The following is a 21008-nucleotide window of genomic DNA, read 5'->3' on the forward strand; positions in this document are numbered from 1 at the left end:
CATGTCCTTCAAGAAAATTTATCAAGAATACCCCTTCAGAATCCCTTAAGAAAGACAGTCTGCATAACCTTCTGAGCTGACCTCTCTCTACCTTGAATTTAACTGGCCCACCAGATGCTCTTAGAACCCAATGTTTTGACTGGATCTATTTTGGGGGAGGTACCCTAACAAGACTAAGTCAAGTGTATTACTAAGAGAACTTGTCCATAGTCATCCACTGATTGCAGGGACATGTTTAAAAACATTTTGTTTGTGACAAATTGGTGCATGCATGAAGTGAAACCCAGTATAAAACTTTTAATTTACCCCTGTATAGTGTATCTGTAATTACGTCTAGCTGCTTTAATAGTAAAGGTCTACCATTTTTAAAGAAAGAATCTGCAAGCTGCATCCAAAATGTACAAGAGTAAACGAACACAACACTGGGTAGTTGTTTTTAATATTGTTTATTAGCACAGTAACAAATGCAGACTTAGTAGTCTACAACATATAACCAATCCACTGAGTGACTCCTAGTCCACGCCTTACATTAACAGCTTAAGGTATTTCACTACAGGTTTTCACAAGTCCTGATTCAAACCTTCAATCTTTTACAATAAAGTAGATTGGCATATAAAATAAAACACATTAACTACTCACTTCCTATATGGTGTCTTATAGCCACATGTCCATTTTATATATATGAGATGACAGTCTCTAAAAACTCTGTTAAATATCATTGTTCCCTCTCAAGAAAGAAAAATTCCTTTTATTTTTCTCAATAAACGAAAAAGTTTGCTGTCTTGGGAGGACTTTACATAAATGGCCATGTGTATCACCTGTACAAAATTAAGCTGTTTTAAATTTACATACTACGAGCAACTGAACCCAAAGGTCTAAATGTACATTCTTTTCTGTACTACATTTCAGCTAATATTGCAGAACTAATGACAATTTTTTTTTTAAAGTTGCTATTACGAATTCTGTCTACTGTAGCAAGATACCTTAAGTTACAACAAAATCTTAGGAAATAAGACTGAATAATATCTGTTATAGAAATACCCTACTCTTTACCAACTCCCACCCTCCCCCATCCCTTCAAAATCATAAGCAGCTCTCTTCTGTGACAGACAAATAACGTAAGAATAGTGAAAACCCAATTTATGTAGCGTATCTCTTGGTCCACTGTCTGGCCATTCTGTCATGTTCTGCTCTGTTGGTCATATACTGAGTGGCAATACTTCCCACCAAAGGGTCAGCTGGAAGGAAAGAGTGTAGATCATCATCCAGAAAGAAAATAGCATCTTAAAACTTTAGTAAATAAATTAGTGATGGCTTGAATAGAAATACGCAACAAAGTATTTGTGACTAAATCCAAATCCCATTGTTGTCCAGCTAATTGTCATTCATGGAGAGCCCTGTGTTAAGAGTAGAGTTACTCCATGAGGTTTTCTTGGCTCTAGTCTTTATGGAAACAGATCTCCTGGCCTTTCTTCCACAGTGCTACAGGGCGGGTCTGAACTGCCAATGTTTAGCAGTCAAGCACAAAAGGGTTTGATCACCCTGGAATCTTACCTATAAAACACCACCTGGGTATTCTGGGTATTTTTCCTTTTATGCTATAAAAAAAAAAAAATCACATGGATGGCAGGAAACTCTTACCAAAGGAAAATGCTGTGGCTTTAATCCTGGCCTGGCTGCATCTCCTTTGTACATTTCATTTTTCTCCAAACAAAACACTCAATTGGAGTCTTTTTGCTCCTATGTGTTAAGCTACTAAATTCAAAAGAAGCTGGAATGTTCTCAGCTCCAGACTACAAAGAATAGTCACTATGTTCCTATGACCTTTGGCACCTATTATGGCACTGTGATAATATTGTGAAGTCCTTGGAGCAGTTGTAGTGGAACACTATTTACACTTCTACACTGTTTACCTACTAAAGAGCCAGGTTGTCAGGTCAAAACCAGGACCCTCCAATTAGTAGAGTGTTGCTCTGAAACAAATAGAACCTTTATAAGCTAATCAAGTATTTCTCTTCAGGTGAGGAAGAATAAAACAGGTTAAAGCGTTATTAACCTTACCAGGATTACAGTCTGTAAGAAGTGAGCAGATTGAAAGGAGGACTTTAGAAATGGTTAGTGCTGGACTCCAATTATCTTTTAATATGTCCAAGCAAATAACTCCTTGACTGTTAATATTACAGTGGTAGATTCTGGTCCGAAACGTAACCTATAAAAACAAGACAGTATTAAATATTTAAACAGCAAACAAAGAAACTATTTTACTAAATTACCTTTTTAACTCAGTGGCCCTAATTGAGAACACCATCACCACCTGACATTTAGTTTTTGAGACATCAAATGGAAGTGTTAATTTTAACATTGGGTTAAATGTATTTAAACACTGAGTTTAACAAGAGATGGGTTACGAAACTTATTTAATACATTTGAGATTATACCTCAATTCTAATCTCAGGGATTATCAGTATTATTTTTAAAGTAATATATACCAACAGAATGTGTGATAAGTGTAATACTTCTCATTCATCTTTTGCAGGTTTAAGGCTTTTAAATCTTTTTCTAACATTTTCAGGCTTCAATAGCTGTTTGCTGACCTCTTGTGTTAGCTTGTAGTACTACGCTGCCTCAAAGTAAACTTTAGAATGAAAAATTCAAACTAACATACAACATAGTATATACATAAAAATAGTTAAACAAAATGCTTATTCAGCAAACAATGACCACACACCAAAAGGCTGTTTAATAAAAGACCCAAAAAACTAAAGGTGAGATCACTTTCCACTTTTCTGCCCTTAACATCAGATATTGCAGCCAGTCTATCTAAAAACGTAGAGTAATACAGTCTTCATGGACCTATAGACACTAATAGGTAAGGACATTTCACCTCTCCTAATTTTTATTTACTGAACACACTGAAACACATGAAAGTAAAAATGATCAACTTTAATACGTCTTGTGCTGCAATTGTGCTTATACCTAGCAGTCTACGCCTCCCCAAAAGGTTTTCCTTCTGACAGTGAATGAGTGTTGTCAATTGTTGAGTATGATTTGGGCAATGTCAACTTAGTCTATATGAGAAAATTGAGACCTGGAGATAGGAACTGAGTAAGACCCAAAGACAACAAGAGACAGAAGCCAAGGCTTTTATTAGAGGAGATTTTGAGTGTCTAATGGCTTTGTTGTTATTGTTAAGTGCTGCTGAGTTGGTTCTGACTCATAGCAACCCTGTGCACAACAGAATGTGATACTGTCTGGTTCTTCGCCATCCTCCCACATCGTTACTGCCCTTGAGCCTATTACTGCCACTATGCCAATCTATCTCATTGGGGGGCGGGCAGTGTCTTTCTCTTTTTTCACTTTACCAAGCATTATCACTTTTCCAGGACTGGTCCCTCCTAATAATGTTAGCACATGAGTATTCTGATACCATTATTAACTATTCATAAAGTTTTTTCTGTAGAGTTGAAAATAGTGAATTAATTGTATGTTGCTGACCATCTTAGAACATAAATATCATTTGGATGGTGGTGGTTATGTGCTGTGAAGTCGGAACCGACTCATAGCAACCCTGGTAGAGGATTTCCGAGGCTGTAAATCTTTACAGGCAGGAGCAGAAAGCCTCATCTTTCTCCCAAGAAAGAGCTGGTAGTTTTGAACTGCTGACCTTGCAGTTCGCAGCCCGAGTTGTAACCACTACGCTATTAGGTACCATAAAAACAAAGCACATACCTCCAAAAATGGTCTCTCAACTAAGGGAAAGATCAACCCAAAGGAGAATTTTCAGTAGTTCTAATGTAATCTGATTCAGCAGACATAATAGAAATCTGTTATTATTTGTATCTGAAAACTCAATTTTAAAAGCTTTAATAGTCGTTTTTCTTATGGAAATTAGTAAAGTTTAGCAAAAACCTCGGGAATTCCTTACCTTTGGCGGCTTGAAGGGATATTCTGGTGTAAAAGTGATATCAAGAAAGAATACACCACCTTCATACACAGATCCTGGAGGCCCCAGAATGGTTGATCTCCATTCATAGATGTTATCACCTTTTGGACCAGCACTGTGAAATAACACATCAACAGGTAAGCCATCGGTAACACCATCCCACCCCACAAAAGCCAGATAAACTAGAAAAGTAGAGAACAGAGGACCTTCTGAGACTAATGCCCTAAGACACTCTTTAAATCTAGAAGCTGAGTCTTTTGCAAACCATCTTCTAAGGAAGCAGAAGAGTGACACACAAAATAAAGGATATTACCCATAAGATCTGTGGCCTACTTAAAAACTCTCAGTATGAGACCTGGTGCTGGTGGTCATGTGCTGTTGAGTTGGTTCCGACTCATAATTCAAAACAGGGTTTCCGAGGCTATAAATCTTTACAGGAGCAGAAAGCCTCATCTGTTTCCTGCGGAACAGATGGCAGTTTGGAACTACTGACCTTGAGGTTCACAGCCCAATTCATAACCACTACACTACCAGAGCTCCTTCAGTATGAGACCTGTTGTTGTTGTTGATAAGTGCTGTTGAGTCGGTTCCGACCCATAGCGACCCTGTACAGGGTTTCCAAGGGTGTAAATCTTTACAGGAGTAGAAAGCCTCATCTTTTTCCCGCGGAGCGGCTGGTAGTTTCGAACCACTGACCTTAAGGTTCGCAGCCCAAGTCGTAACCACTACGCTACCAGAGCTAGAAGTCAGCAATTTCTCAGAAGCAAAGATAAGATGGTAAGAAGGCAGGGAAGTGATAGCACAAAATAAGGAAAGATTAAAACACAAAAGAATATTGACACATTGTGATACATATATAACTAGTATTCTGGTATGGCACCACTGTGGGTTAATGCACTGGACTGCAAAGTCGGTTTGAACCACAAGGTTCACGGTTCAAGCTCACCAGTCACTCCTTGGAAACCCTATACAAGGTCTCTATGGGTTGGAACCAACTCAGCAGCACTTAAGAACAACAACGTCATGAAACAATTTGTGTGGTAGACGTCAAATGGGAATTTAATATGCTGTGTATGTTTTCACCAAAAAAATTTTTTTATAAAGTGTGTGTGTGGGGAGGGTGTTGTTCCTCCTCTCCCTTTTTATTTAATGAGTAGATTCTCTTCATAGGCATGAGGAGTCATCAAAAAAGATCATGGAAAATGCATATAATGAAAGAATTTAGCACCAAAATAAATGCATAACTTGTTATAACATAGGTGAACAAGATCTAGTTTCAAGCACTAACAGGGATAAGGCATCAGTTTGGAAAGAACCTTTATCAGAGTACAACATGAATTCTGCTAAAATTGAAGCAAGAACACCAAATGTATGGTGACAAATTTATGGGTGTAAGAATGGTGAAATCACTGGTGCTTTACAAAAAGTTTATGGGGACAATGCTCCAGAGAAATCAGCAGGTTACAAATGGATAATTTGTTTTAAGAAGGGATGAGACAATGCAGACCATCCACATGTCAATTTGCAAGGAAAAAATTAATCTTGATTGTGCCTTAAGCAAAGAGTTACTATTAACAACATATTCAACAACAGCCAACACCACAGACATCTCAATTGGTTCAGCTACATAATTCTGACTGGCAAATTTAAATTGGCACACTTTCTGCTCTTAGTAACAAAACTGTTGTGCCCAGATCATCTGCAAATAAGAGCAGAGCTTTCAATGGAAATTTCAAACAGGTAGGATTAAGATCCTGAACACTTTTTTGGATGAATTTACACAGATCTAACATGAAAATGAAGTACCATTAACGCAATGCCTACCAGAGAGTGGAAGTTGTCCAAGTCAAAGCAAAAAAAGACTGGTGAAGAGCAAAAAGGTCATGTAACAGTTTGGGGGGATGCTCAAGGCAGTTTGCTTGTTGACTTTCTGGGAGGCCAAAGAATGATAATATTTGTTATGAGTGTTTTGAGAAAATGTGCCAAAGCTTTAGGAGGAAAGCACCTGGGGAAAGCTTCACCAGAGACACTGCTCCTGCTCATTATTCCTCTCATAAAACAAGGGATGTGATTTTAAAAGTTTAAATGAGAATCATTAGTCGTGATTTAGCTCCTTCTGACATTTTTTGTTGCCTAATTTTAAGAAACCTTTAGAGGACACCCATTTTTCTTTAGTTAATAATGTAAAAAACAGACTGGGGTGACATGGTTAAATTCCCAGGCTCATCAATTCCTTAGGGATGGACTAAATGTCTGCTGTCATCACTTACAAGAGTATATTGACCTTGATGAAGAGCTTATATTGAGATACCAAATTTTTATCTTTAAATTCCACTTTCCACAAACTTTTTGAAGTCTCCTCGGACAGACTCCAATAAACTCAATACTGCAATAAACTCATCAGTCTTTGGGTCAAGAAACTAGACTATTAAAACATCCTAAGTCTGCATAGCTGTGAGTAAGCAAGGAACACTTCATTCTCAAGCCTCTCTTTTATACATCATTATTGTTGTAAAGTGCCGTCCAGTCGGTTCTGACTCATAGAGACCCTGGTACAGGTTTTCCGAGGAGCGGCTGGCTGGTGAGCTTGGACTGCCAACCGTGTGGTTCAAACTAACCTTGCAGTCCAGTGCATTAACCCTCAGTGCCAAACCAGTACTCATAATTGACAAGCACAAAAGTGTCATTTCTTTACCACTGACTACGGCTCTCCTACTTTTTTTTTTTTTTTAAATCTCACCCTAAAAAGAATTCAGCAGATGGCAGTACTTTTTATACTATAAAGTGATTAATTGGGAGAAGGATGATAAGTATCAAATTACAAGTTATTTAATGCTCATTTCAATATATATTCAACTATAATCAGGATTCTCTAAATACAGTTGGGATGTTAACCTACTCCTTTCTTACCAGTTAAAACACTGTTGTTTACACTCTGTTAAGGGGCTCTGGAGTCCTGGTGTGGCACTGTCGATTAATGCGCCAGACTGCAAGGCCGTTTTAACTGCAAAGTTGGTGGTTCAAGCTTACCAGCTACTCCTCAGGAACCCTATACAGGGTTGCTATAGGTGGAAAGCTACTCAATGGCACTTTATAACAACAAGAAGGAGCTCTCTCATAACATAGTGGTTACAAGTTGGGCTGATAACCTCATGGTCAACAGTGCGAAACTACCAGCAGTTCTGTGTGACAAAGAGGAGGCTTTCTACTCCCGTAAAGATTACAGGGTTGCTATGAGTCAGAACCGACTCCATGGCACACCACCATTACCACCACACCATACTTTGGCCACATACTTTCCAAAGCATTTGCTCTACTAGTTAGTAGTTGTGGTGGTTTCTAGAAAACTTTTTATTCAATAAGCAAATTTTTTCATAATTTACACTCCAAATCTAAACCCTACAGCGAGCTTAATACCCAAACTAAAAGTGTGGAACAGTGGTATGAGAATTGGGAAGAAGCTTGTAAAATGGTCTTGCTTAATTAAAAACTACCTTCTCACAGTCTGGCTATCACATGGGTTGTTGTTAAGTGCCACTGAGTAAGTTCCGACTCATCGTGACCCTGTATAGGCTTTCCGAGGAGCGGCTGGTGAGCTTGAACAGCCAATCTTGCAGTCTAGTGCTTATCCTACAGTACCACACCAGAACTCCAGAACATTGGTAAAGATGCAGAATGGCTAACTTACACATTTTCATCTGTGAGTTTCTCAAACCTAAACTATTAAAAAGCTACTTCAAGAATAAGATACATCAGCCAAGCAACAAAATAAAATGTCTTTACTTAGAGAGTAAAGTATATCGCAGTCAATAACTAGAATAATTTCTACAGAGCAGACAAAAACTGTTCTTTTAAAGAAATGTATAATGTGGATTGGATTCATCTACTCACACACTAAGTGAATGTATATACTTGGCAGTGCTAAATGTCAGCAAAACCAACATAGAACAGCTCCTTGTGTCTCCAAGATGCCCTCAGATATTGCTGTTGTGAAGTGCTGTCGAATCGGTTCCGACCCATAGCGACCCTGTCTAGGGTTTTCGAGGAGCAGCTGGTGAGCTTGAACCGCCAACCTTGCAGTTCAAACGGCTTTGCAATCTGGCGCATTAGCCCACAGCACCACACCAGGACTCCTGCCCTGTGATAACTGGTTAGAAATCAGGTTCAAGTACTTCATTTATGAGACTGAAGAAGAAGAGGGAGGAAGGAGAGAAAAAGAAATCCAAAAGAAAAGAAAAAAGTCTTATCAGTGTCCCTATTTCTTTCCTTATTTCTACTATAGAATTTTTTTCAAGTTCAAATCCGACAGGGGGGAGAAACAACACAAACAGGCTATCAGAAGGAGCTTAAGAAAGGAAATTAGAGGAAGAAAGTATTGTTGTTGAGTGCCGTTGAGTCGATTCCGACCCATAGCGAGCCTGGAGAGGGTTTCCAAGGAGCAGCTGGTGAGCTTGAACCACCGACTTTGCAGTCTGATGCATTAGCCCATAGCGCCACACCAGAGGAATTTTAAAAAAAAAAGGACAAAAGAACAGGGTCACCTGGATAAGCACTGGACTGCTAACCGCAAGGACAGTAATTCAGACCCACCAGTCACTTCTCAGAAACTCTATGTATACAGGGTCACTATGAGTTGGAACTGATTCTACAGTACTTAACAACAACAAAAACGAGAAGAGTTGGCCCAAGAGACAGTAAGAGCTGATACCTAGTCCGACACTTAGCTGTATGACCTTGAGCTAGTTGTTACTAAGCCTAACTTTTACTACACCTACCTCACAGGAATGTTTGATCATTAAAATGATGAGATGAAACAGAACGAGGACATGCAGTGACCATGCTAATGAAAAGACACTACCCAAATGACTGCTTTTATTTGTAGAGGTTATAACTGGTCCTTGGTCATACCTTGCTCCCAAGCCTGCATGTTTGCATCCAACATATGTGCTTGGCAGAGATAGCTATGACACCTGCTCTATCAGACTGCACAGTTAACTAAAAACAGAAACCTGTGAGAGCTTGAAATCGTGTCAGAACCGCCTTGTTTTTTACAGGTCTCACAAGTTTTCCACTTTACTACTTTTTCTCTCTTGTTTTAATGGAAAATATTTGCGTTTTCCTTCTTTGACAAATTTCTGCCTTATATGGGTTCTGTTGTAGAGAACACTAATACAGGAGTTGCAGATAAACGATTTAAAAAAAAAATCTAGTTCATAATGTCAAGGTCTTAGAGGCAAAAGGCTGTCATCTACTCTAAATTTTTTTTAATATAAATTAGAAACTAAGGCTAGGAGAGGACGTGACACCCTCTAAAACTTAAGAGTTTTGTTGTTTGTTTTTCAGTATTCCAAGCTGCCTCCTAGCAATCTTTAACCATATACTGTTTTCTTCATGCCCAGCTGGGGATATTAGAAACCTACTCAGAAAAAAGGGGAAATCAGTCTAACTTTGGAGGTGATCTGTTGGCATTGGTCTAATTCTGTAGGTTCTTGGTATAGAGAAAAGATAACAGAAGACCGACTAAGTTCTAATAATGTGTCACTATCAACAGATTTTATGTACAAGGGGGCTAGTACATAAAAACCTGCTAGTAGTTTACAGAAATTTAAAACAAACAAAAAATCACTGCCATTAAATTGACTCCAACTCACAGCGACTCTATCTATACAAGAGTAGAACTGGCTGTAAATCTTTACAAAAGCAGAAAGCCTCCTCTTTCTCCTAAGGAGCAGCAGGTGAGTTTGCACCACCAATGTTGTGGTTAACAGCTCAATGATTAATCCACGACTCCACCAGGGTTCCACAGAAATTGTTGTTAAGCGTCAAGTAGTTTCCGATTCATAGACACCCAGAATAGTTTCCAAGGAACAGCTGGTGGGTTTTAATCACAAACCTTGCAGTTAGCAGTCCACCAGTGCTTATCCTACAGCACCACACCAGGACACAGGAGGTCCTAAATTTCACAGTTCATCAAAAGAATATATAGAATTTTAAATTTAGAAATTAAACATTCCTGGGTTCCTTCCCATAGTTACTGAATTTAGACAATCCAAAGAGGGGTAGACCTAAAAATCTATATATTTAAAAAGTTCCCAAGGTGACTTTCAAGCAGGTAGTTTGCACTTGGGAACCACACAATTGCAAGTTGTTGGAAGTAGACCAACCAGTTAAGAATATGAACATATGTGCTAACATTTTACAATTTGTGATGACCGAAATATCCAAATCAAGATTGCTACTCGTTTAATCTTTTCAGTTTGAGTGTAAACTTTTCCTGAAAGTTCAAAGAAAAGGCACTTGGGGAATCAAGTAAACAACATAAACAATTACATTAATAAAAGCAAAGCATACACTTTACAATAAAAAACTTTAGATATTGTTCAAAACAGCCTGGATAAACTGTTTTTGTTGTATGAGTTTTCTTAATCACAGAATAATTATGATATAAAACCAAACCCAAACTCACCACCATTGATTCTAACTCACAGGACCCATAAGGCAGAGAACAGCCCTAGGAGTTCCCAAGGCTTGAATTTTTATGTAAGCAGACATCATTCTCCCAAAGAGCTGCTGGTGGGTTCAAACCACTGACCTTTTGGTTAGCTATCACTGCACCACAAGAGTTCCTTAATTATGAATTTACTTTCCTTTTCTTAAAAGTTCTCATTGGGAAGAGTCAGGATCTAAAAGTCTAGAAAGCAGGCAGAAAGATGTAGTGGGATTGGTGCTGGGTGGTAGCAGGGAGAGGGTTATGAGCACACATTTAGGATTTTCAGTGGACCATTGTGAGAACAGGGCTGGGTTGATTCAGAGAAAGGCCTGTGCAAGCATTTCTTCGCCCCGCCCATTTCTCTAATAAAATGACTCAAGCTCAGCTAACTATGCCTTTACAAGTCTGCTCTCTTCTTTCCACAGAAAATACTTTTAGTCCCACAGTAGGCATAAAGTTCAACTTTAAGTCCTGGTTGAAGTACCTGTTAGAATGACATGTAATTGATTGAATAATCCAAATAATTAGTATGGAAAATCCTAAATTGGAGTGTTGTTATTAAGTACTATTGAGTTGGTTCAGACTTCTAGTGCAACCCTGTATATGCTGTTCTGACGAGCGACTGGTAGGCTGTTCTCAGGAGCAGCTGGTAGGCTCAAACTACTGACCTTGTGGTCTGAGGTTCACTGCTTATCCTATGGAGCCACAGGGCTCTCAAATAGGGGGTGGGGGGAGGGGTGGGAGAGTTAAAATTCAAGTATTAAGGCAAGTTGGGAAAAATACATTCAATTTTGCATGAATTCTACCGTCTGTGCTTGGGCACTTATATTTTGACTAGAATGCTGTAAACTGGGCCGTCTCATTTTTGGGGGAAAAAAATTTTTTTTAAAATAGTCAACCATTTAAAATATCAATGAGTTTACAGAAACTACACAATTGTATTTATTATTTAAACATATAACCAACCCATTGCTATAAAAGTTGATTCTGACTCATACAACCCTATCTATATAGGATTTCTGAGACTGTAAATCTTTATGGTGTAGACTGCCTCAGCTTACTTTCAAGGAGATGGTGAATTTGAACTGCTGACTTTAGAGTTAGCAGTCCAGTGCTTACCCTACAGTGCCACCAGGGCTCCTTTTTATAAAAAAAACATATATTCTTGTTTTAAGATGCTGAAGGATCCCTGGTGATGCAGTGTTAATGCTCTCAGCTGCTAAACAAAAGGATGGCAGTTTTAATTTACCGGTTGATGCATGGGAGGAATGTGAGTCTGCTTCTGTAAACATTTACAGTCTTGGAGCTGTAAAATTACAACCCTATGGGGCTGTTCTACCTTGTGCTTCTTCTAATTTATAAATAAATCTGCTATAAGAAGCATGTTAAGAAAAATCATAATCATGACATGTTTCTTTATGTCTAGTATGGCTTCTGACTTCACCTAGGTACATCGGAACATGGCTTGTAACCTGTCCACCTTATCTTATAGTCCTGGACACCCTGGACTGGGCAGTATTTTGTTCTGTTGTTCATAGTATCGCTATGATTTGGAACCAACTTGGTGATATCTAATAACAGCAACAACAAGAGATGGAAAAACAAGAAGAAATTTCAATTCACAGGCATGTCTGAAATTTTTAATTTCTATCTGATCAATTAAAAAATGTTTTATTGGGATCAATTAAAAAATGTTTTATTGGGAGGGATGACCCTTGCATACAAACACACAGAGCTCTAAATCACTTGTTTAGGCATAATTCTGAAAAGCTTACTTATCCAGTCTTACACTAAGAAAGTTGGTCTACTGGTGTTAATGGTCCAGACCATCTTTTAGCACCTATTGGTGAAGGTAGTCTCTGAGCAGCATAGTGATCATACCCATTACAGCACTGGCCCTACATACCAAAAGAGAACACATCAATGGACAAGAAATGTTGTACAGAAGAAAACTACAGGTCATAGTTAATATCATACTGGTAATCATACGAAGTGAGAACTATCAATTGGTGATGTTCTTGTTATGTGCCATGGAGTCGGTTCAGACTCATAGTGACCCTGTAGTACAGGGTTTCCGAGGCTGTAAATCTTTATAGGAGCAGAGAGCCTCATCTTTCTCCCGCGGAACAGCAGGTAGTTTCGAACTGCTGACCTTGAGGTTCACAGCCCGATTTGTAACCACTAAGCTATCAAATTGGTGATAGTGTCTGCATTTTAAACAATGTGAAATAAAATGAACACAAATCATTTAAGGAGTAATCCTAAGAAATTGTTAATAAAACCAATTTTTAAAACAACTTTTATTAGAAATGTTTTACTAGTAGAACTTGAGGTACTCCCTGGAATTATTTTAAATATCCACAAAATAATAATACCACAAAATAATGTCTTTGTGGGCTATCTTCTGTCCCCACTCTCAGTACTGAGTTATCACAGAGATTGCTATTCATCCACCTCAACAGTTAAAAAGCCAAAGTGCTGTTTCAACTTTCCAATGGTATCAATGACTGTTTACAAAGACCACCCTGGGAGTAAGCTCAAAATCTTTGAAATTTTTTAATTCTATCTGATCAATTAAAAAAAATGTTTTATTGGGAGAGATGATTCTTGCATACTAACACATAAAGCCCTAATTCACTTGTTTGGACATAAGTCTAAAAAGTTTATCATCTAGTCTTATACTAAGAAAAAGTAAAGGATGAGAAGGTTGGGAATATAGGGAGATAAGAAACATGCATGCAGACAACAGCAGGAAGTGACCATGATAAAGGGGGCAGAGAAGAGTACCAACACATTTCTAAAAAGGGCAGAGGCTCAGGATTCACTGAATGAGAAGCTAAGGCAACATCAAAATCCCAAGTAATCCCTAATACTATATCATAGTATAATACAATGACCAATGTTTTGTAAAAATAAAAGACTGACGCTTGGAATAGGGTTTATCACCACCCCCAGGAAGCCACATGTGGCAAAGATTGCTGACTGGCTACTTTCTATCTATTGGTCTCCTCTTACTCAGCAGAAGTTTCTATCTCTAGCTGGCACAGGACTACATTTCTCAGACGCCTTTGCAGCTAGAAGAATCACATGACTAAACTACAATTTAGGAACGAACAGTTATGTGACAGCTTCTGGGTAGATTGCTTTCTTCATTTTGGCGGCAGGGTGGGGGGACATTATATTGTACTGTTTGTGAAAGTTTACAATGCAAATTACTTTTCTATTCAGTATTTCATACATAAGTTGTTTCATGGACATTGGTTGCACTTTCTGCAATTTGTCCACTCTCCCTGTTTCTACCTGGGTTCCTATTCGTCTGGTTTCCCTGTCCTTCCTACCTTCTCATCTTTGTTTTTGGGCAAATGTTGCCCTTCTGGTCTCTTACCAGAATGTGTTCTAAGAAACACATTCGTCACAGTTGTTATTATTTTATAGGCAAGACTAGTATTTGGTTGTGAGGTGGCTTCCAGGGCTGGCTGCAGTTCCGTATTAGAAGGGAGATTTAGGGCAACAGTCTCAGGGGTTCCTTTAGTCTCTGTAAATAACACCAGAAAGTCTGATCTTTCCCGAGTTTTGGTCTACATTTTCCTTCTATTCTAACTAGGACCCTATGGACTCCTGGTGTGACAATATAGGATACGCACTGGACTGTGAACCATGAGGTCGGTAGTTCAAACCCATCAGCTGATCCTTGGAAACACAATTCCTATACAGGGTCACTAGGAGTCAGAATTGACTCAGCAATGCTTCACAACAACCAGTAGCTTCTATTATGTCCCATGTCAGAATGGTCAGTAGTTGTAACCAGACACTATCTAGTTCTTCTGGTTTCAGGCTAGATGGGGTTGGGCAGCTATCTTAAGACAATGGGATTATGTTGTTGTTGTGTGCCTATGAGTTGATTCCACCTCACAGTGACCCTATGTTACAGACTAGAATTGCCCCACAGGGTTTTCTTTGTTGTAACTTTATAGAACCAGAACCACAGGTCTTCCACCTGAGAGCTGCTGAGTGAGTCCTTACTGGAGTACAGCCTGTGCATGGTATCCATGAACCAGAAGGAGTCTGTACCTCTAATGACTGCCTCATTTACATAAGAAATGAACCTTTCTGTTTAATATAGTTATAAATCATTGTTTGGGGCCTTCTGTCACATGTAGCTGATTAGTTCTCCTGGGCAATATTTTTGCTCAAATGAAAATATTCTTTAAAGTTTTCCAAATTATGACAGAAGTTTGATGAGTTTTTTGAAAATGAGAAGACATGATAAAGCAAACTACCTGCTTATATGCCGCCCATCACTCACATGACAAAATTCTCAAAACCTCCCATATGTAACAATAGCTCAAGTCCAGTGGCTTTTTGGTTGTCAAAATTTGTAAGTGGGAGAAGTACTGTTCCTGGCATCTAGTAAGGAAAGAGGCTAGCACAGGACAACTTTCCAATAGAGAAGGATCGGACCCAAAAATGGCATTAATACTAGGGTGGGAAACACTGTCTCAGAGAAAAGGATTTAGTTAAGGTTAATTTGTAAAGAAAAGAGCTTCTATTTGAATGCTTACTGTCAGACTCCAACTTCAGTGCCAGTTCTGACTCATAGCGATCTTATATAGGGTTTCAAAGGCTGTACATTTTTACAGGAGCAGAAAGCCTCAACTTTCTGCACAGAGTTGCTGTTAGATTTGAATGACTGACCTTGCAGCCAGCAGCCCAACATATAACCCATTACGCTATCAGTATACACACTTCCTTCTCAGTATACAGTTATTAAAAGTTATGTTTAATGTCCATGATCTGTTCTATGAAGTTATGCAATTTGGACATTGTGCCAACATCGTATCATAGTCTGATCCTACCTTTCCATTGCTGTTGTTGCTTAGAGCTGTTGAATCAGTTCATAGCGAGCCTGTATAGGGTTTCAGAAGAGTGGCTGGTGGATTTGAACCATCAATCAACCATGCAATTCAAACAGGCCAGTGCTTATCCTATAGAGCCACTTTTTCCCTTAAGTATCTCAAAAAAGCAAGCTTCCTGTCTTAGCAGTGATTGTCAACATTTGAATTTCTCTTCTGTGTTTGGCCCTCAATCCACGTCTCTATCAATTTCTCCGTATCTGGTATAGTTGTCTTTTGGATTTTCATTACCCTTGTAGTTTCAATGCTCTAACACCTTGGAGAATTTTTTCTTTGTTTTTGAGGATCATTGTGACCATCAAGCACAACATGCCTAAACTAGGAGCAATAATGCTCACTGATTTTCCACTTTTGTGTTGCTTAATAATCTTTTGCTTCACTTCCAAATCGCTATTTCTTTGCGTCTTGCTGCCGGTATTATTAGCACTGGTTTTGTTGCATTTGGAATCCACGATGCACTTCACAGTAATATTTTCAAAAGAAAAATAAACAGAGATCACACTACAACACTCAAGAGATGCATGATACACCTGATTGGATGTTCCTGACTACAATTCAAAGCAAAAACTGTTATCCAACTTTTTAGATAGAAAGCAAAGTACAGTATAAACACAAGCCAGTAAAAGAGATGCAAGATAATGTGCTGGACTGCAAGATCCGTTTAAAATGCAAGGTCAACTATGGTCACCATGGGTCGGAACCAACTCAAATGCGCTTAACAACAACAATCAAGACATATGCATACATGTACTTTACCAATTTATGCCTGGCAGTCACTTGGTACAATCTTGCTTCAGTACTGGGGAGGTGGGGGTGGGTTGGTTGGTTGGTTACATGGCCCTCAAGGATAACCAAAATTTGCAGATCCTCAAGTCCCTTATATAAAACAGCATGCTGTTGCTGTGAGCCGTTGCACTGGTTACAACTTATAGTGACCCTGTATAGAGTTCCCAAGAGCAACTGGTGGGTATGGACTGCCAACCTTGTAGTTAGTGCACACACATCCCTCCCACATATTTTAAATCATATCTACATTACTTATCAACGTAAATGCTACATAAATAGCATTTTAGGCTCCTTTTAGCCTTTGAGGAACTGCTTTGACCACTTAATTTAAACCCACCCTCCTATCACAAATATTTTCTATCTGTAATTGGTTGAATATGTAGATATGGAATCTTTGGATAAGGAGGTTGGGTTGTATACAAGAGATAAGAGATACATTCTGCATGCGGGAAGCTTTGCTGCATCCTGTTCTATGATTTGGATTTCTGAACTCTATTGGTGTGGTGCTGGGGGGATAATGCGCTGGACTGCAAGGTCGGTTTGAACCACAAGGTTGGTGGTTCAAGCTCACCGGTGGCTCCTAGAAACCCTATACAGGGCCGCCATGAGTCAGAACCAACTGCATGGCAACATAACAAAAACATTGCAACCTTATTAGTCCTGGTGTAGCACTGCAGGATAACGCACTGAACTGAAAAGTCTGTTTGAACCAAAAGGTTGGTGGTTCAAGCTTACCAGCTGCTCCACTGAATAGCACTTAACAACAACAACAATAACAATTGTTATCTTATCAGACACAGCCTGAAGGGACATTACACAGCACAGGACTGTACTTTAACTGTTCTATAGAATCTTATCAAAGTATGGTCCCTGGGCAAATAACACCAGCATCCCCTGGGAGTTGTTGAAAATGCAGAATATGACCCCACTCCAGACCTAAAGTATAAAAATGTGCATTAAATTAACAACAACAACCAAACCCTCAAATGTCTCATATGCAAGTTAAAGTTTGAAAAGCCTGCTTTGAAAGCCAGGTTGCTAGGTGTTCGATTCATAGCTACCCTATGCATCATAGAACAGAACACTGGCAGTTCTATGCCATCCTTACAATTGTTACATTGGAGCCCACTGCTGATGTCACTGTGTCAGTCCAGCTCATTTCTTTTTTTGCTGATCCTCTTAAGTGACAATAAATACCAACTCTTCTTTCTAATCTTCTAGATTTAAATTAACCATTTGAATTATATATCTAGCTTTCTCTTCCACCATCTTTTCTTATCTCTTAGCAGTATGAAACAAGTATCAACCCTAACAATGCAGTTAAGAAGACGCACAGACAACCCTGTACGGTTAGAGGAACACAAGATTATTTCTTGAAAGATAGACTAGCAGAAAAAAAACAGACTGTTTTGGCTGTTAGAATACCAAGAAAGCTGCTTGCCTTGGAGCCATGAAGGCAAGAAAACTCAGCCCACTAGGATAAACCCCCTTCTAAGTCTGAAACTCAAAGGAAACACATGAGCAGTCTTTCATGATCAATGGTAACTGCCCTGGTCTACTAGCGAGTGGAAGTGGGGGCAAGGCAGCAATGAAGGCCTGGGCTGAGTTTGGCCATGCTACTAGATACCTGTTCACCTTGAGATGATAAAGAGGACAGGCTAGCTGGTCTGAAGTTTAGGGAGCCATGTGAACTCCTGAGCCCATGGACAATGACCACTGGAGACTGGAGCTGATGGGGCGGGGGATGCGTTCAAAAACTCCCAAACTTACAGAACTAAACCAGATGAAGATAAAGCACTAAGTTGTTGGCTTACAACTGTTCATGAGTGTCCTTAGTTTCAGAACAATGTGGGTAAGGTAGAAAATCCCCACTGAATAGTTTTCCTCTTTTCCAGAAGGGTCTGGTGAAAGGGGGTGGGGGAGGACAGGGATAGGATTTTGATTCATTTTTGAATAACTGTTATTGGGACTAATTGTGATTGTGACTAGAAGATGTGTAACTAAAAGACGGAAGTAGTTAGTCTTTCATTTCAGGAACAGAGGACCTTAGGACCAGCAAAAGGAAGAGCATGATTGGAACATGGGATCCCAACCAGAAAAGCAGCAAAAGCAGCAACAGTGGTAAAGCAGATGACAGAGATAAAGCAGCTGAGGGCTCTAGGCCCATTGATTGAGAAAGGCTGTTTGCCTGAGGAGGGCAGGAGGCTGGCTTGCAAAGTGCGACATTTTGGACACTTAAATGAATATGTATTTTCTGTTTTGTATGTGTATTGCCATCTTCGTCCTGTGCTGTAGAGGCCCTATATAGGATTTCCAAGGCTGTAAATCTTTACGAAGGAGCTCTGGTAGCATAGTGGTTATGAGTTGGGCTGCCAACCTTAAGGTCAGCAGTTCGCAACTACTAGCAGTTCCGCGGAAAAACATGAGGTGTTCTGCTCCCGTAAAGATTTATAGCCTCAGAAACCCTGTGCAGGGTCACTATGAGTCGGAACCGACTCCACAGTACTTAACAACAACAACAACAACAAATCTTTACGAGAGCAGAAAGTCTCATCCTTCGCCTGTGAAACTGCTGGTAGTTTTGAACTGCTGGCAGTAAGATTAGCAGCCCGAACGAATCAATCACTATACTGCTACATCAGGGCAAAAAACAAACAAGTAATAGAGGTAAATACTGCTAACTAATGATACATGGAGAGGATTATAATCACTTCACTGAAACAAAATACAATTTATTGAATGTAAAAAATAATCTACCCTGTAAACTTTCACTCAATTCACAATAAGCTTATAAAAAAATTTTTTTATTAACAACAACAAAAAAAAAACTTAAAAGAAGCAAACTGCCAAGCCTTTGTTCTGTAGTGCTACTGGATGGGTTATAACTGCCAAATCTTAAGGTTAGTGTTCTTGGTAACTGCTGTCGAGTAGCTTCTGGCTCATAACGACGCTGTACAGAGTTGGCAAGGCTATATATCTTTACTAGAACAGAAAGCCTCATCACTGAAACCACCGACCTTGTGGTTCCCAGTCCAATGCTACTTAGTGTCTACTCTTTTCCTCAAGCAGAAAGTATATTAACCTTGAAAGGATTTTTTTGGTATAACTTAAAAAAAAAAAAAAAATGTTTTGTTGTAAATTATGTGATAATTTACATGAGAGAATATTAGTTTTACATTCATCCTATGGTATACCGTTTCATTGCCATGGTTACACTCCCCTCCATGTATCATCAACTAACCAAAGTGCCAATGACTCTGGGCTGAAAAGTCCCAGGTCTTGTCCACGCTGCTGGCCAACCAGGTCTCCGCCTGGGTTCACAGGAATCTATTGAACGTTGTAGGGCTTAGCTTGCAGCTTCACTGCTGTTTTTCCCTCACTTCCCCTTATCGGTGATGAACGTGGTCACCAATCAGAGCGTATATTCCCAATGAGTCTTAGTCTTGGAAGGGGGTTTGCTCTGAGGGGAAGTATAACTTTTCATGAAGCACCAGGCAGATTTGTGGTCTATGTGAGTTAGAATCTTGGAAATTTGTTCCAGATTTGCCTGTGGATATGCAAGAGAGTGCTGTAGTCATGTGGGTGCACAATCTCTCTTACATCAGATTTCTAAACTCTAGAGGGAAGTAATTTCCCATACTTACACTATGGGGCTTGGCATAACAGTAAACAGTATTTAATTAACTAGTCAAAATATGATGTACTATTGCTTGCGATTACATAGTAATGTTACCAAATTGGAGAAATAAGAAAACACCACAACAGCTCAATCTTACCAGGTCAGTCATGCATTTGTAGTTTTACTTTATGAGGGGGCTTCAAAAAAGTTCATGGAAAAATTCTATTATCTTATATAATTTCATTTTTTCCATTATCTTTTTGAAACTTTCATGTATATGCTGCATGTTTATATGAGCTAGCATCTTAATTCCAGCAATCTTGCTGGTTCGTTGTCCTCAACCTGAACCCTCTCTTTCCAGGGCTAAGGAAAAGACCTCTAGGCAGAGGTCTCTCGCCCTAGGTTCACTTATCTGTAAATTCCTTCAGCACAGGGCACAAGTGGATTTGGAGGATAAAGATGTTTTCAAATAAAGGAGGCATTTCAAATCATTAGGGATAGGCTATATCAGTGCTTCTCTAAGATCCTTTGAGATCAAAGGGGTTTTTAAACATCTATAAAAATTATTTATCTTTTTACTCTCACTTTTTCTTAATTATACTGAGGTTTTCCTGAGACTAGATGAGGTGTAATATGAAAACAGATTGAATGTAAACACAGATTATGAAAATCCAGCTGTCTGCTTATTAATAAGTTAGACACTGAAGCAATTTGCAAATGTGTAAAACAGTGTCACTCTTGCCACTAAACTTTCAGTTTTGGAAAATATAGCTATTCTTTTTTTGTGCGTGTGTGTGAATTGAGTGTTAGGTTACATGGGGAAACAACGGTTTTACACTCATCCTATTGTATTTTGTTTCATTGCAATGATTACAATCCCCTCCCATCCACCTCATTCAACAGTTTTTTTTTTTTTTCCCCCTGATTTTTTTTTTTTTTTTTTGATGTACACAAAAACACTCAGGAATATATAATTTAAACAACCAAAGGGCACATTCTGCAAGCCTGCCTCCTGGCTGCCAGCACATAGCCTTTAACTTCCCATGAGTCTAGAGTCCTCAGCGGCTCTATCTCTCCATGTCTTCATCTCTGGATGGGTCTCACATTCTATTCGTGGCTTTTCTCCCTTGATGGTCCTAGGGTCCTCTCTTCTTGGAATGTTAAGATTAACTTCTCCCCTTTTTTGTTACAAAACTTCTACCATTAGAGTTGTGACCAGTCATGATAACAATTACTCACTACTGAATCATAAGAATC

The 21008-nt window shown here is 39.1% G+C and overlaps 1 protein-coding gene across 2 annotated transcripts in view; it reads right to left on the minus strand.

The window, feature by feature from the left end:
• Positions 1-432: 432 nt before the first annotated feature.
• The window catches only part of UBE2E1 (ubiquitin-conjugating enzyme E2E 1), a 104311-nt gene continuing 83735 nt past the window's right edge, over positions 433-21008 (minus strand). Inside the window, exons 4-6 of one of the 2 annotated variants that reach the window (XM_006851630.1) lie at positions 3926-4058; positions 2062-2209; positions 433-1238 (exon numbers count right to left, since the gene is read on the minus strand). In XM_006851630.1, coding sequence (XP_006851693.1) covers positions 1141-1238; positions 2062-2209; positions 3926-4058 — 379 coding nt within the window. In that variant the 3' untranslated portion in view covers positions 433-1140. The remainder of the gene's footprint in view (positions 1239-2061; positions 2210-3925; positions 4059-21008) is intronic. The other variant, XM_006851631.1, reaches the window with a different exon arrangement.

This window comes from Chrysochloris asiatica, unplaced genomic scaffold (genome assembly GCF_000296735.1).
Source record: "Chrysochloris asiatica unplaced genomic scaffold, ChrAsi1.0 scaffold00030, whole genome shotgun sequence".
NCBI lineage: Eukaryota > Metazoa > Chordata > Mammalia > Afrosoricida > Chrysochloridae > Chrysochloris > Chrysochloris asiatica.